The 16,242-nt window shown below is 37.2% G+C and overlaps 3 protein-coding genes across 20 annotated transcripts; 2 read left to right on the top strand and 1 right to left on the bottom strand.

Moving 5' to 3' along the window:
* The first annotated feature begins 473 nt into the window (after window positions 1–473).
* Window positions 474–2,457, top strand: HIPM (uncharacterized). Of its 7 annotated transcripts, none has more exons than XM_008387924.4 (4): window positions 474–622; window positions 1,178–1,259; window positions 1,744–1,836; window positions 2,250–2,457. In XM_008387924.4, the coding sequence occupies exons 1-4, from the start codon at window positions 488–490 to the stop codon at window positions 2,318–2,320; spliced, it is 381 nt and encodes a 126-aa protein (XP_008386146.2). In that variant the 5' UTR covers window positions 474–487; the 3' UTR covers window positions 2,321–2,457. The 7 variants fall into 7 exon arrangements, with proteins under 7 accessions (XP_008386146.2, XP_008386151.2, XP_008386150.2 ...); XM_008387929.4 differs by lacking the exon at window positions 2,250–2,457 and adding an exon at window positions 2,027–2,107; XM_017335513.3 differs by having other exon boundaries at window positions 478–603; window positions 1,182–1,259.
* Window positions 2,458–3,163: 706 nt separating this feature from the next.
* On the top strand, window positions 3,164–4,474 carry LOC103448822 (glycine-rich cell wall structural protein 1.0-like). Its single transcript, XM_070808510.1, has one exon. The coding sequence runs from the start codon at window positions 3,164–3,166 to the stop codon at window positions 4,472–4,474; it is 1,311 nt and encodes a 436-aa protein (XP_070664611.1).
* A 149-nt stretch (window positions 4,475–4,623) lies between these two features.
* LOC103448665 (MLO-like protein 11) lies at window positions 4,624–11,775 on the bottom strand. Of its 12 annotated transcripts, none has more exons than XM_029098107.2 (16): window positions 11,111–11,665; window positions 10,630–10,789; window positions 10,361–10,418; window positions 10,042–10,217; window positions 9,652–9,768; window positions 8,859–8,919; window positions 8,612–8,700; window positions 8,269–8,343; window positions 7,646–7,731; window positions 6,607–6,656; window positions 6,391–6,431; window positions 6,005–6,175; window positions 5,823–5,858; window positions 5,649–5,716; window positions 5,490–5,550; window positions 4,624–5,405 (listed from the first exon to the last, which is right to left on the bottom strand). In XM_029098107.2, the coding sequence occupies exons 2-16, from the start codon at window positions 10,753–10,755 to the stop codon at window positions 5,013–5,015; spliced, it is 1,608 nt and encodes a 535-aa protein (XP_028953940.1). In that variant the 5' UTR covers window positions 10,756–10,789; window positions 11,111–11,665; the 3' UTR covers window positions 4,624–5,012. The 12 variants fall into 12 exon arrangements, with proteins under 12 accessions (XP_028953940.1, XP_070664995.1, XP_070664996.1 ...); XM_070808894.1 differs by having other exon boundaries at window positions 10,630–10,780; window positions 11,111–11,646; XM_070808895.1 differs by having other exon boundaries at window positions 10,630–10,769; window positions 11,111–11,527.
* Window positions 11,776–16,242: the final 4,467 nt, after the last annotated feature.

Below are 16,242 nucleotides of genomic sequence, written 5' to 3'. Positions count from 1 at the left end.
TCACGCTTTTCTTTTTGTCTTGTTCTCTATATAAAAAAATTTAAAATATGATGTAGACATGACATAATCACAACCGTTTAAATAGGAAGGAATGAAAGGGGAGAGAGATTAGAAGAGAAGGGAATCCTACTCTTTTTGTTTTTGGGCTACAAATTTAGATGGGATTCTTGTAAAAACAAAACTCCAACCTTTGGTTGATTGAAAAATTTTTAGTTAAAATAGTTTTTAAAATTTACATAACTCTTTATTTTGGTTCTTGAGATTTGAAATCAATAAAAGTGGTTCCTGAAATTGTCATTTTGGCCAATTGTTTATTTAAATGAGGGTATTTTTGTCATTGTGATTCTTATTTAACATAATTTTTTACGTAAGGATCAAAATAATTAATGATGAATAATCTCATAAACCACTAGTATTGATTTCAAATGTTATGAATTAAAGTGACTAGTTATGCAAATCTCAACATCTATTTTGGTTAAAAAGCCTAATGAAAATTGGAGAAAGCAGAAGAGCATGTGGCATTTGGCTCTTACCGGTTAAAATTCCCCCGTTTCTCTCTTTCCCTCCGCCGCTCTCTCCTCCATCTCCGTCCCCAAACGCTAGGTGTGTCTCCGCCAAACCAGTAAGCTTCCATTTCTATGCTGCTTCTTTCTTTGTCTGCATTTCTATGCTTTAGTGTTAGAAATTTTGATGCCATTTTGGTAATTTTTTACTTGTTTCTGACATGCTATGCCTAATGCCTTTTGGGTTTTTTTTCCAATTGCAAGTTATTGATATCTGCTATGTGTTTGGTGAATTACACATCTCTGCTAGGCATACTTCTGAGATAGATTACAGAAACTTTTTGTTTTTGATCTAAATTTGAGCTGAATTATGTGTTTTTACTGATTGGGTTGGGATCAGCTGCTGTCTGGTCCACCATATCCTCAGTAGTCTGTAGCGGTGAGCAAGCGTCTGAAATTTTGTGAGGAATAGTTGCTAAGCTTGTTGCCTCTTTGGTTACTGAGCTTCAAATTGTATGACAATGTTGAAACTTTGCATTTCAAATTCTTGTACTAGATTATGCGATAAGCAATGAGGTTTCTCAGTATCGAGTATTTGTTGATGCTAAACCGCAATGAGGTTTTTCGGTATCCAATATTTGTTGTTGCTAAAGCATTTTAATTGGGTTTGGCAGCTAGATATGGGAGGCAGAGGAGTTATCGGGGATCGATGGTCCATGAGGATTCTCTGGGCGTGTGCAATTGGAAGTGCTGTCAGTATGAGCTCTTGACCTTTCCATATTTTGATTCTTGATTCAAATAGCATACTGGATTTCCGACTCAAATTTTTGTAAGGAAAATGCTTTGTCTGCTTTTAGTTTTACAGTACTTTTGTTTCACAATCTGTCACGCGAATAATATTCATGCCACTCATAACACAACTTCTTTACGGTTGTGATTTTAGTGAGCATGGTGTGCTCCTGCATTCATTTGTGAACTTAGATGATTCAAACCAAACTAACTGATTCAATTTAATTGTTTTCTTTCATCAATTGGATTGGATGAGAAATATAAAACCCAATTATATCTACATTAGATAAAGTATCCGCTAAACCGGTCAGGGTTTCAAACTGGTAAAACCCCAACTAGTACTATAGATAACACCACGTTTCGTGTAATTGTTTATTCTGTGAATTTGTCTTTGTTTCAATTTCTTGGCACCTCCTTATTTTTTCTGATGATGATTGTCACTTCTTTTTAGGCCTATATATGGTTGCTGTGGACAGACAACTAAAGAACAGGGAACGAGCGCTGGCCGAAGAGTTAAAAGCCATGGAGGCAGAATCAGGCAGCGGTGAGGTTGCTTGACTGTTGATAAATTATAGGCAATAACTAGCTTAGAGTTTTCTAGATTTCCCAAGTTCGCATCTGTCATTTTGGCCATTGTGAGGGTTATGTAAAATGTTGTCTGTTGTTCCCATTCGGAATCAAGTTTTAGGGGGTTTACCCCGCTGACAAGAATATCACGATTCTGGTTTTTGCAGGATATTGATGTAGAAGTCGTTGCAGAGACTGTTCTCTGCACAGGAATATATATTCGAGAATGACATTTCTTTTGCGATGCATTCACACACTAGCAACATTTTCATTCCCTCTCTTTATATTCGTCCCAAAGCTACTTGAATAGTCCTTTACTGGAAGCAATCCACTTTGATGCCAAATTGTCATTGTTATTTTTGCTTTGCATGGTCACTCGTGTATGCGCAGGGCTGATCCTGGCACGCTGGCTCGAAATGCATCAACAGTCAATATCAGCTAACGCCTATGTGGGCAACTGACATAGCATCCTTAAATCCTTATTTGGTAGTGTTCATTTGTAGAGACTATTTATGTTCTTGTAACGCAATGTAGTGATCTAGTTGTGTAACTCGAATCTCTGAACTAATAAATTACCATGGGCTGCAAGTGCAAGAAATGTTCCTCCAATTTCCGCAAGAGCTAGAGTTATAAAACAAGGATTTGGATCCTCTCCTGAGCTAATGGAGAGGATCCTCCTGACCAACTATTGTGGGCCGTTGGATGAAAATCCAAAGGCTACAAACAGGGAGTTCCTTTAAAGTTATAATAATTATAGCCATTGGATTTTCATTCAAAGACCCACAATTATTGGTCAGGAGGATCCTCTCCATTAGCTCAGGAGAGGATCCAAATCCATAAAACAAGGTATCAGTAGCTAGCGTGGAAACACAATTAGCAAGTTAATATGGAGTTATTAATTTGTTTTGGCCACTCCAAAACCCGTGATCTGAACCGTTCATTGTTTAAATCCTTGTTCAACCATCGCTTGTACAAAAAATTCACCACTATCGACACACACACACCACACGTGTTTGACAATTCTAGTTGTATTGTGTGATGTGATCAATGAAATTGCCTACGAAAGAAGAGGTTATCCGGCGGGGAAGCTGAAAACAAGGTCCATTTGTTGTGGCAGTACTCTGTCTGCTCACAAAAGTTTCATGACTCCAGAGAGTTCTAAAACAACTAACAAACCTCGGAGAAGCGCTTTTGGTGCTTTTCCAGTTTCCATGTTTCGTAAGCACTTTTTCATGCGGAGCACAAGTTCGCTATATATAAATAGTCATATAACCATGCAAAGCAAAGCAAACATACAGAAAAAGATGGCTTCCCGCAGCATTGGGTTGTTGGCACTTGTCTGCTTGCTCAGCTTGAGCAATGCCCATAGGGTCCTCAAAATCAAGGACCCAAGTGGGCATGAAATGAAAATGAGAATGCAAAAACCCATGGGCCAAGGCGTTGGCATTGGCATTGGGACTGGAAGTGGAACTGGGGAAGGTGTAGGCATTGGGAGGGGTATTGGTGAAGGTGGTGATGGTGAAGGATTTGGAGAGGGCTATGGAAAAGGCATTGGAGAAGGTGGAGATGGGAAAGGATTTGGAGAGGGTTACGGAAAAGGCATTGGTGAAGGCGGTGATAGAGAAGGATTCGGAGAGGGCTATGGCAAAGGCATTGGAGAAGGCGGAGATGGGAAAGGATTTGGAGAGGGCTACGGAAAAGGCATTGGTGAAGGCGGTGATAGAGAAGGATTCGGAGAGGGCTATGGCAAAGGCATTGGTGAAGGTGGAGATGGGAAAGGATTCGGAGAAGGCTCTGGAAAAGGCATTGGTGAAGGCGGAGATGGGAAAGGATTTGGAGAGGGCTTCGGAAAAGGCATTGGTGAAGGTGGAGATGGGAAAGGATTTGGAGAGGGCTACGGAAAAGGCATTGGTGAAGGTGGAGATGGAGGATTCCGAGAGGGCTATGGCAAAAGCATTGGTGAAGGTGGACATGGGAAAGGATTCGGAGAGGGCTATGGAAAAGGTATTGGTGGAAAAGGTATTGGTGGAAAAGGTATTGGTGAAGGCAGTGATAGAGAAGGATTTAAAGAGGGCTATGGAAAAGGCATTGGTGAAGGTAGTGATGGTGAAGGGATTGGAATGGGCTATGGTGTTGGCAGAGGCTCTGGCAAAGGTGTTGGGCATGGAAAAGGCATTGGTGAAGGTAGTGGAAGAGACGCTGGCACTGGTATTGGCATTGGGCGAGGTTCTGGAGACAGTGGATATGGGGAGGGTCGAGGAGTTGGTATTGGGACTGGGCATGGTGATAGCGGGTTTGAGGCCCGTTTTGGCATCGGCATAGGGTCTGGTTACGGAAGCAATTGCGGTGGGGGCTTTTACGTTCCTCTCCCAGGTTGCGGTTGTAGTTACCCAAGTGAGCCAGACCCAGATCAGTCAATTGATTGGTACCAAGTTTGCAAGGCATGTAGTTACCCGGGTGCGCCGGGCTGTGGCTGCCCTGAAAGCTCACTTTATAGGTACCATATCTGCAACAGTTATGGTGTCCTCCACCGAGCAGGCCAGGGTGGACAAGGAGAACGCATGCAACCAGATTCATCAACCAACACACCAAATGCTGCAAAGCTACATAACTAGAGAACTTTATGAAGTCTGTACGTAAAAGTAAAAGCTTAAGAAAATAAAATACTAGTGCAATTCTAATGAAGTCTCTACTCACTCTACCATGTTATGCTTGATTGAATTTACAACTTATAATCACAGAAGATGTGTACAAGACGAGGATATTTGATCAAACCGGGCAAAAACTTGCCCCGGTGGTACATTCATCACCTTGATAAGTAACACCAGTAAGATGTCTCATTGTCAAGTTACATTCGAACATCACCCCAAGCTCGCATCATTGATCACTAGTCAGTGACACACTAAATTTCATATATATAGCTATTACATCAAATATTTACATTCTAACTACTGCAATATCGTGTCGCATTGTTACATCCCGCGAGTATTCTATTACCTCTACGCCCTTTTTAAGTACTTTTCATAGTACATATGGAGGGAAGCCAAATATACACAATTCCCATTTCTAATACTTTCTTATTCAATTGGATCCCAAATTCTTAGTCATGCGATTTTTCGTTACCATCATTGCTGAGCAATGCTTCACAATGCTTCATTCCCTTCTAGCTGGCATTGATGCGGATCTTTGAATACCTTCTCTTTGAATAGTCAATGTAACAGATGAAGAAGAAATAGAAGCCGATGGTTGAAGAAGGGGTGTAGCTGGCGTACTTGAGGTTTCATTATCAACCGGGCAAGGACTGGCCGGAGAACTAGAAACCGATTGCACTTCAATTCCATCATGCGTATTAGCATCATCTGCAGGGCAATCGAGCGTTTGATGATCATCTTCCTCGAGCAATACTTCTGTGCTTGCTTCTGTGCGAATGGTTGAACCATCGTTGTACATGCCTAGCCTTCTTCTTCTCCTAGCTGACTCTCCCCATCCATGAATTGTTTCTCTTATCCTTTGTGGAATTATTGCCGCCTTATAATTCGTTCCCATCTGAAAATAAACGTGAAATACAAATACATGAGTTGGAGTTTCATCAATGACAAGTACGCATAATATATGTATATCTGGCTGTACCTGAGTAACCAAGGCATACAGTGGCAAGGTGATGTAGCTGCACAAGAACTGCCCGGCGAACCTATAAAATGATTACAGTAATATAAAACCCGTGATTGACAACACACTCGATATGGTAGGTTGACGTAAGTCACGTAACTAGTCAAATTGTTTGCATACCCTAAAATCAGCCTCATATACACGAGCCAATGCTTTCGGATAAAGCAAGAATTATACCCAAACTGCCACTGAAATCAAATAAACATGAAATTTAGTGGCCTTAAACGACTGAAGGTGTTTTCGACTTCCAACACTCCACAGTGAGTACAAATTTAATCATGGAAAAGGAATTACCCAAAACCAAAAGAATGTAGCCAATTCAAATGCATTCTGCAAAATCAAAAAAGATAGAACAAAAAACCACATGTACATTAGTTCTATGATTCTGATCTGTGACTCTGTGAGTGCAGGTTGTAAAAGAACATTATGATACAATAAAAAAAGAAAAGACTGGCATTACGATCACCAGTGCAAACCTGGAATAAACAAAAATGGATCAAGGACAGCAAAAGTTCAGGCTTCTTGAACCAGAAAAGATCATCCCGAGGCCTCAGCTTTCCTTCTCGACGAGATCCAGTTATACCAGCATTCTCCAATGCTAGGGTTGCAATAATATGCTGCAGCTTCATTCCCACAAGAAGAACTAGCTGCATAGGAACATACAATTTAAATTTCATAACACGAGAAGCACAGGACTAACAGATTTGAGAGAGAAGTTTAAGGTCGTAAAATTCACTACTAATGCAAACTTCAAAAGTGTCTGTTTGTCAATGCAATTTTTTGTTCCCATCTTAGAGATCATTTTTTTGGTGAATAGGTGTCAAACCAAAACTAAAAAGGATATGAGCAAATCTGCACTTACCGCAATTGGAATGATTGCAATCCAGAAATAAAGATTAGACCCTGTGATAGGTCACAGAAAACAGTCACATTTTAGAGTTTTCAAGACCGATGATAATATTACGAATTTATGATCCTCCAACTGGCAGTTAGAAGAGTATCAGTGTAATGAAACACGCAAGCTACAATTATTACTGAAGGTGACTAACAGTTAAATCCTTTCGAGTTCTATGCATACCTTTTACATTAAGCAGCATGAAAGCAACAACAAATCCCCAGAGTGTGGCACTGCAAGAGATTTAAGAAAATTCATTTAGCTATTCGTTCTCTGTGGAATTCAACTATCCAAACCCATAAGTAGTACTAGTAACAAAATTCAATGACAGAAGTTTGTGACCAGCAGAATTTGAATTAGGTAAAAAAATGGACTTGAACGTTTCTTGTTATTATTCTTGTTATTGTTCTAAATTTCTCTTCTTGTTGCATCTGACCAGACACACTGCCATCCAACTCCAAACCCAATACGATTCCTAAGACATTGCAACTGTACAACGAGAGCTGACGGATAGTTTGGAAGTATCCAATACCTTACATGGACTTTGAAGATTCTTTTCTATTAGTATCGGAAGGATCTCCACTCTATTTCCACGGTTGAATGGTATTTCTTTCTTGATAATACTTCCTTTTTTTCACATTGAGTTCATACACACAACTACAGTCATTGCCATAAAGAAGTAGCAATCATAACAAAGAACATTTGTGCAAATACGCTGTTAATTAACATTAATTCTCACAACCCACGGTGTAAAGGGTTGTTGTAACTGATATATTCAACACTCAGCGACGAACCTAAAGGCAAGAAACGCCTTGAACTATATTGTTACAACCTTCTGTAGGACATTTGGCTTGTAGAATAAACGGTTGGTATTAATATAATACAGCAACAACCACCATTTGAATTATCACTTTCATCAAAATTGTACTTTTCATTTCTATTCGAAAATTAAGGGATGTGGTCTGGTTCAAACACTAGACCATCCCTTCGAGCATGTGTGGATATACTATTAAGCTATCCCCGCCATGAGGGCTTTCAGCAACTATTTAAACCAACAAAATTGTGTATCCCATTGGAAAAATATAATTTCACAATTTGCATTTTTAACATACGATATTATCTAAACTAAGGGGGTAGGGGATTGGGCTAGGTACAATTACTAACAATAGTAGTTGTCGTCATGCTAACATTCATTCATAACAGAAGAAACTTATAAACTTACCTCACACCAACAATCCTTTGGAATTCCTCTTCCATAGACCGAATCATATAGCTGTGAAAGTCATACTTTGGCGAAAGGTTGTGATTCTGGCATGAGGAAGAGAAGAAAAGAGCAAACATTTATTGAACGGTGGTTAAAAATTGGCATTCCTAGCATATTCGTATGTACCAGCAAAATACTTACAGTGTTAGATTACCTAAACATACTTATAATATGAAAGAACAAGAGCAAACGTAACCAGTTTCAGGGTATTCTACATGCACCATACAAACAAATTCTACCGAAAAATGAAAAATTACCAACATAAAATTTTTTTGGACACCATGGCTCCTGGCACATGCCATGAATTGATACAAAAATAAAAATAAAATCATATTCGCTTATATCGTATTAACACTCTTAGTTGTTCATTCATTTAACATTATGTGTTTGTCTTATGATTATTGTTAACTGTTATAAAACATGCAATGCAAGTTTTTATCACAGTAAATTTGAAGGCGTACAGTGAAAACCATATCACTAAGGGCCAACAGTGAACATTATACTGGGAAATTTACAAACAAAAGAAAAACAAAATGAGGAAGACTCGTTCTACTCTTCAGATGAATGAAAATGCTAGATACCATGATGAAACCCTTGCGGAGTGTTAAATAGTCAGCACGAAACACTGAATGCCCGAATTGCCGGAAGAAACATATCTGTACAACAAAACATATCAACTATAAAAAGACCTTGAATTGAAGCAGCTGCTTCCGGATGCCAAGAAACACAAAGAAACCTAAATTATAATCACATAAAAGGAAGAAAAGCAGCCATCGGTTTTCATTTTTCTTTTCTTGGAAGCTCAACGTGGGCATGTTATGCTTATCAAACATAAAAGGTTTCGTCTGTAAGAAATTAAGAATGTAAAACAACAAAGAATGGAGTTACCAATGTATTTAAGTAAGAAAAGAGAGATGCACCTACCACCCAGATAAAAATGTCGTTCCTGACAACAGGAGTTGACGGATTTACAAAGCTAGACTGCCTTCGCATTGTCAACTGCCGTGTGATCTCTGTTACAGAGTCTATCTACAATCATCTCATAGGTAATTTGAAAATCCAGGCCACATGGATCATAAAAGTTCAAGCACTCAAATATTCTCTCTTTCTTAGCAAGGGGACCAATAAGCTGATCAATAAATAATTCTACCAATGCGAAGTCAGAGCTTACCAGTCAATGAATCATGTCGGTCCTTTCGAGCCTCATCCTCCCACACTCTCCAGCTGTGAATCTGATCACATTATTACAATGTCAAACAGTAATCGAACAAAAATAGTATTTCAATGTTCTACTCTCATCTTGTGTTTCAATAAATACCCAATCATCAATTCAACACATATATAGCATATTATGCACTAGAGAGAAGTAATATTAAAGACCAATGAAATTCCCCTCAACCAGATAGAAGTTTAAGAGAAGTGCAAGTGTGTGCAAAAGGTTGATGTAGATGTGCACGTGTGTGCATACTTTAGATAAACACAATGCCTGACATACGACACTCTAGATCCACAAGCTTGTGGCGAATGCAAGCCTAAACGAATAGTAGTTATAACACACAAATTCCTGAACGAATAGGTTGACCGTTGATGGCAATTAAAAGAATATAAACCTTGCTTCACTGAACTTCTTGCAAAACTAATAGTTGGCAATTCTTTCTCTGCCTTTAACGTAAAAAAGAAAAGTTTACCCTTTTGTTTTGAGCTCTTTCAATAGAAATCAGTAGACAAGTTCTTACTCAGGGAAAATGGACGCTTTCAACTTCTATGTTTACTTAATTTCACAAATTGGCCACCAAAACATATGCACTCTTCTTTAGACAGTTTATCAGTATTCAGTAGTAACTACACTATCCACTATCCAGAAGAAAAGCAGTTTACCGATACTGGCAGGTTTCATCACTGTACCAAATACGGTCTGGATGGAAAAGATGAAGAATAAGTAGAAAAATGTAAAAAATTCTAACCTTCACTATTGCCAGCAACATCGTTAAGCAGCTGTAGGATATATGTGTTATTGCCATGATAAAGATGAAGCGGTGCAACTGCTCAAGGCCTTCATATGAAACAATTGGTTCATAACCCTGTTCAAACAAACGGTTTTACATTTAACCAAGATTGTCCGATAAGACATAACTTATGGTTCGTGGTAAATAGGAGAGAAAAGACAGGAAGAAGTCCAAAATAATTTCCTTCAGCATTTAACTCATATTCAACAATTTCCAAGAACCAAGTAAATATAGTGCGCCAGAAAAGGGAAAGAAAAAAAAAAAAAAACTCATCGTAGAAGTAAAAAAGGTATTAGAAATTTAGAACAGAACTTTAGTTTGATTGCTATACATGGATAAGTTAGGCACCTCTTTGCAGGGAATACGGTTTTCTTGGGACGAATTACTTTCAGTTTCTTCATTAATCTCAGACCTAGAGCATGGTGAAAAATTGCTATCGTAGAACTTTGATGGAATGCAAATACTGGATATCATGCCTGAGGTAGCCGTCAAAAGGAGAGAGATAAACCCAAGTAACATCAACTCTGGAGGCAGCAGGACAAAACGTGAAATTTTACAAGTGAGAAGTGTAATATGAAATTATTTTGTTAAATGCCTTGCCAGAAACACATCAATAAGAATTTCTCAGATCGTGCAGGAGGTTAAAACTGCACTTTAGGTCATATACCTTCCTTCATTTTCTCCACAGCTTCAAGCAAGGGTTTACGATTAGTTTTCCGCAGCCACTGAAACCAACAGAACATACACACACAAAACAATTATATGTATAATCAAAATCTGAATTAACGTTGCATGCGTTCTAAGTTTGATTCATGAATTAAGCCACAACAGAAAATTTTATGTCAACTAATCTTCTTAATTCCACTTAAGTATCCAATAGCTTAAAAAACAAGGAAGAAAAACAAGGTTCATGAAAACTGCTAGAGTATCACTTACATAGCTTAGCCTATGGATTCCGCGCTCCACAAGCAGAGAAGCAGCCAACAAAATTGTCAACACAGTAGCAACAGACCATGTTGGAATCAAGGCCAACGATCTCATTTCTTGTTCATCTTTCGCCATTCTGAATTACTCCCCTACTCAAACACTATGAAAACTATTCCAACAGAACCAAGATTACAATAGCATACCAAAAACTACTCCAACCACATCATCCTACAGACTATGAACAGAAATTCCACATGCTCTCTGATCTCAAACCACACCAACGACATTCACAAGGAAAATACAAAACATGGGTTCTCTGCATTTCTAACATTTAAACTAAAAAAATTCATAAATGTGAACGCAAACTGTAAGAACCACAAAAAGGTCAGTAAAAAACCCCTTCCAAATTTCCAAAAATTGAGAAAATATCAACTTCAATAAGCAATATAAGATGGGCTAATTAAGTAAACCTGAGAATAATTCCAAGTACCTCTGTCGCTATTTTTACGCTTCAACTTGCAATCTCATTTTCCACCCACCAAAAGAGAAAAAGTTCCAAAAAGGAGCAATTTTTCCTTCTTTTTATGCAAATTACTCACTCTCTGCAGACTCTTGTGACCAAAAAGGCACTTTCCTCCAACCCTTTTGGCCTTTATCCTTCCTGGTAAATATTCAGGATCAGAGGCCCCAAAAGAACACAACTTTTTTCTTACCACATTCAGCCTGCATCTCATTCAACACGCAAAACAGGGCAGATTCAAGGGATCATACTAAACCCAAAACTCAGTGCTGACTGAAAGTTGCAAAACCCAGAAACTCTGATCCTTTTTTCTCAGTGGTTTCCTTGTAAAAATATGATTTTTCTTGGGTCTAAAAAAAGATACAAAAATGTGGGACCAAAAATGGCGAAAAGAAAGAAACCTTCTGCTCTTTCTTCTTTGTGGTTTTATATTTTTGTGGCCAACAGCACCTTGTTGTTTGAATCAAAAAATACCTGGGACCTTCACCAGAAGAGATCTCACTCTCCCTCCCTCTTTATTTTTCTTCTTTTGTCCTTTGATGGAGTATAAACATTTAAAGCTAGGAATGGTAATTCTCAATGTGGAGTACTTTTGCCAAAAGCTCGAAATGGTCTGCATTGAGGAGGACTGGAATGACTAATTTTGCTTTTGTTCACATCACTACTAAAAGCTCTTTTGCCGTCATTTCATTCATTATTTTTGTAAAATACATCATTTCACTTACAGTGTTACATTATTTTAGCCTTAACATCGGACTTTCGCAATTTTTTATTTCTTAACATTAGCCATTCAAATATGTTCAAAAAAATTTGATTCTAATTCATTTTTGTTCAATCCGACATCTTCTCTCTCAAAATTAGATTAACTCGTTATCAAAAATCGAATCTTTAATTTTTTATGAGTCCCACATTCGTGTTCGTCTCGCTTTGGTCTGTTCGTTTCGGGAAGTGACTTGCATTCCACTCCACATATGTAAAGAAGCGCTAAATTACATTTCACCATGTCCTCCCTGCATCTTGTAATAACTCAAAATTCAGAAGAAAATAAATTAAATGTTTCCTCTCCTACACTTTAACAGTCTACCATATATTTATATTATAATTATAGGATTTGGATCCTCGCCGTATCCTCTCCCTAGGGATTCTAGAGATCAATGCACATGGATCGTTGATAAAAAATCGTACGGCCACAATTTATTACTTTTTATGTTTTTCACGCAAAACAAAGTTATTTTACTTTTAAAAATATAAAAAGCATTTAATTGTGGCCACTCAATTTTTGATCAACAGTTCATGTGCATTGATCCCTAGGATCCCCAGGGAGGGGATCCAGCGAGGATCCAAATCCATAATTATATGTGTGTGTGTGTGTGTGAAATCCTTGCACATCTTTCATGATTCATGACACTCTTTTTGCTAAACTATTTTATTTTAGTTAATCTATTTAATCTCTTAATTATTATTTGAAATCAACCCTACAAAAAAAATTTAAATCGAATATTGTTTGATCATCTAAATGTATCAAGTAGATCAATATTGTAGGTATCAAGTAGCATATTTATGATGAACCATTGATACGTTTCATACATTTAGATAACTAAACGATATCCGATATAAATGACTTTTAGTAAGAATGATCTTCAAATGAAGATTATAAGATTGAACTGTCACAATTGTGAAAGTTTTATGGTGAGGATACGTTACAAGTAAGTGGGGGATGACCTCATCCCTTAAAGGGAGGAATGGAAACAGTATTCCTCTTTTTTATTCTCCTACGCTCACTTGTTTATTTACATTCGTTGATTCACCATTAATTTATTCAATCTTGTGGCTATAAATAAGAGATAAAGTGCAAGAAGATAAATATAGCGCATGAAAATCAATAATTGTCTTAGAAAAAAAGGGTTAAGTCCATATAACCATCCAACCTTTAGAGGTGATTCTAAATTTGGTCCTAACATTTTAAAACATTCCAAATAACAATATGAAGTTTTGAAAAATGAACATCTATTAGGTTCACTAGCATTCAATGATGACATGGACAAATATTAAGTGTGTTTTAACTCTCATATCATCTGGGGGATTAGAACTCTAAAGACATCAATGAGTGAAAACTAACTTTAGTATTTGTGCACTTCATCATGTTAGTAATGTCATTACTTAATATTGGTAAAGTCTCGAAGGATCCACCAAATGTCTATTTTTCAAACATTAAGTAGAAAAATTGAAACTAATTTGGAATCACAAAAGAAAAAACACTAATCATACATTTTAACTACAAAATGGACACTTAACGATTGATTGAACCAAGCTCATTATGAAATTTTGGGGCGGGCCCGATTCATGGAAAACAATCTAATTTCTCGCTAAAAAATTTAATCTCAATCAATCAACGATTTAAAGTGATCCGTAACACGTAACAAAGTTGATGCTGAATATTGAGCCACCCTGGTGTATTATTGGACTGCCTCTTATTGACAAAAATCTAGTGAAAAGGAGATGGCGGCAGCCAATTGTCGTATGTATTTGTAATTTTACCCTTTTTGCATATATGCCTGAGAGGATCCTTTTTACGGGATCACGAAAATCATACAATCACATCTGTTTATCGTATATCATACAGTTAATTTTTATTAAGTACTATTTATGTTCAATTTTAAATTAAAATTTTTTTATGATTTTTTACCACACGATATAAGATGAACATATGTAATTTAAGAATCTCAAGATCCTCACAAAAGGATCCAACGAGAATGCTCCCTCTCCTCGTTCACTTTCCCGACCCCTCCATCAGGGAGTGATTGGCGCCAAAAGTCAAACAATCGATCAATGATCTCCCTATGCATGCATGCATGAATCATGATATCACGACACACTTTTTCTTTTGACAGAGAATATGCGTGACACTTTTTAAAGGAACCCACCAGTCTACGACCGTCATGCAGTTGTAGTTCACATATTCTACAGTATAACTAGTACGAATATTGTTTTTCTACGGGAAAATAACTTGGCTGCTGAAAAAATCAACAGCAGTTCTTACTGTTAATAAATTACAAATAAATACGTATTTAATTTGTGATTTAAAAATCAATTACTTGAATATGTGTTCATTTGTTATTGGTCAGCAGCAGGAGTTGCTTGATTTTTCAGCAGCCAAGTTCTATTCTTTTTTATAGCTCTATTTTTTGAAATTCGCTGAATTTGTAACCTCTTGTCAATTTACTCCTGTAAACTTTAATTTGAGCTAATTACTTTTCTAAATTTTTATCTATGGTCAAATTCTCATTTTCCATTAAATCTCACACATTTCATTCATGATTCCATTATTTTGGAGGTTAAAATTATCATTTCGATCCAAACATTTATTTCCCCTTTTGAATTAGCATCTAATGGTAAAACAGAGAAGAGAACGATACGAAAATAGTCAAATGTGGAGAGAGAGAGAGAGAGAGAGAGAGAGAGAGAGAGAGAGAGGAGAGCAACAAGGAGTTGTTAGGCCATCTCCAACCGAGGCTGGCCAGAGGGCTTGTTTTAGCCCTCTGGCCCTCCAAGATATTAATATTTTAACGACCAGTATAAGGCCATATTTGCCTCCATTTCCAATCGAGGGGCAAAAGGCCAGAGGGCTCATTTTAGCCCTGTCACAAAAAACCATCTCCAACTGAGGGCAAAAAGGCCAAACATAATTTTTTATTTAAATTTAAAAACTACAACTTATATTTAAAAACTACAACTAAAATTTAAAAACGACAAATTAAATTTAAAAACTACAAATTAAATTTGAAAACAACATTAACTTAAATTTAAAAACTACAACAACTTAAATTTAATATCCATAATCAACATCATCTTCATCATCTGCCATTGTAGGAGTATAGTCAGAGGTAAACAACTGCCGTCGACTCATAATTTCTTTTTTTTTCTATCAAAATAGGTCTTACTCATTGGAGTATAATTCGAAGTGTGCATTTCCATATTCTTATCATCCATCTCTTCTTGTATTTGTTTGGCCCGTTCTTCTTGCCTACACTTCTTTTCTTCTGCCTCAAAGGCATTTTGCTCCACCAATAATCGCAATGAGGCCGCCACTTCATGTTAAGCGGCGTAATCATCATTTGCCTTGCCCTTTTCCTTCAACCTTCGCGCCTTGTTTCGTCTCATAGCCCTAAGTATAGAACCTTCACCCAAAGACAAATTTTCTACCCTGGTTTGTTGAATGGTTAGTGATCCATCTTCATCTATATTTGTAGCTGAGGATGCAGTTCTGAGCACCGGCGTATGAGCTCTCTGTGGTGGATCTTCAAAGAACACCCACCTTTTACAAATTTCCCAACAATTGTGAAACTGAAAGGGTTTCGAGCTGCTCTCTATATACAATTCCTCTGCTTGGCGTACCTGGAAAAAAATAAAAGGAAATTAATTTATGAAATTAAATGTAATATAATTGAATATTTAAAATAAATTTTGAAAACACTTACTTCGTTGTAGTAATTAGCGCTGCTTTCATGTCTACTTGCGGCTGCTAACAATGCTTGATGCCATTTGTTCAAACTTGGCTGAAGATGTTTCTTCCATCTTGAAGAACAACTCTCGTGGTTTCGAATATTCACTGGAGTGGTGCCTTCATAGAACTCTAAGTATTTTTTGGACACACGAGTCCAAACACCGTCATTTGTTTGAAAATTCTCCCTCACACTATCTTTCGACACCCATCTATAAGCCTTGCTAAGAGCTTCATCTTCTTTTCAGGTCCAAGCCCTACCTTTCATTACAGACGAGGCCATTTGAAAATTATTGAAAAAATTGAAGGATAGATTTTTGAAAAATGAAGGAAAATATGAGAATTGGAATGGTGTATGAATGGTGAAAATTTTGTGAGGAATGGTGAATGAATGGTTTAGGTATTTATAGGAAAAAAAAAATAGAATTTTTGAGAATTAAAAAAAAACCTAAAAAAAAAATTGAATTCAACGATAACTGGCGCCAACTAGCCGTTGGATTCAAAATTCTTTTTAAGAATTCCTGTCGGTTAATAATATAAATATATTCATGTCAATTATAACCAACATGATTAATCAGTTTTCTAGCCAGCCCTTCAGCCC

This window comes from Malus domestica, chromosome 11, assembly GCF_042453785.1.
Source record: "Malus domestica chromosome 11, GDT2T_hap1".
In the NCBI taxonomy this organism is placed as follows: domain Eukaryota; kingdom Viridiplantae; phylum Streptophyta; class Magnoliopsida; order Rosales; family Rosaceae; genus Malus; species Malus domestica.
This window is presented reverse-complemented; position numbering and strand designations above follow the sequence as displayed.

Bases quoted from the DNA above. Each gene is read 5' to 3' on its own strand.
- HIPM (XM_008387924.4), top strand. From the start codon at position 488: ATGAAAATTGGAGAAAGCAGAAGAGCATGTGGCATTTGGCTCTTACCG. The intron at 623-1,177 runs GTAAGCTTCCAT...TGGGTTTGGCAG, and splicing joins GGTGTGTCTCCGCCAAACCA to CTAGATATGGGAGGCAGAGG. The intron at 1,837-2,249 runs GTGAGGTTGCTT...GTGTATGCGCAG, and splicing joins GGAGGCAGAATCAGGCAGCG to GGCTGATCCTGGCACGCTGG.
- LOC103448822 (XM_070808510.1), top strand. From the start codon at position 3,164: ATGGCTTCCCGCAGCATTGGGTTGTTGGCACTTGTCTGCTTGCTCAGC.
- LOC103448665 (XM_070808891.1), bottom strand. From the start codon at position 10,755: ATGGCGAAAGATGAACAAGAAATGAGATCGTTGGCCTTGATTCCAACA. The intron at 10,419-10,629 runs GTAAGTGATACT...TGTTGGTTTCAG, and splicing joins GAATCCATAGGCTAAGCTAT to TGGCTGCGGAAAACTAATCG. The intron at 8,920-9,651 runs GTTAGAATTTTT...TAATGTGATCAG, and splicing joins TGTTGCTGGCAATAGTGAAG to ATTCACAGCTGGAGAGTGTG.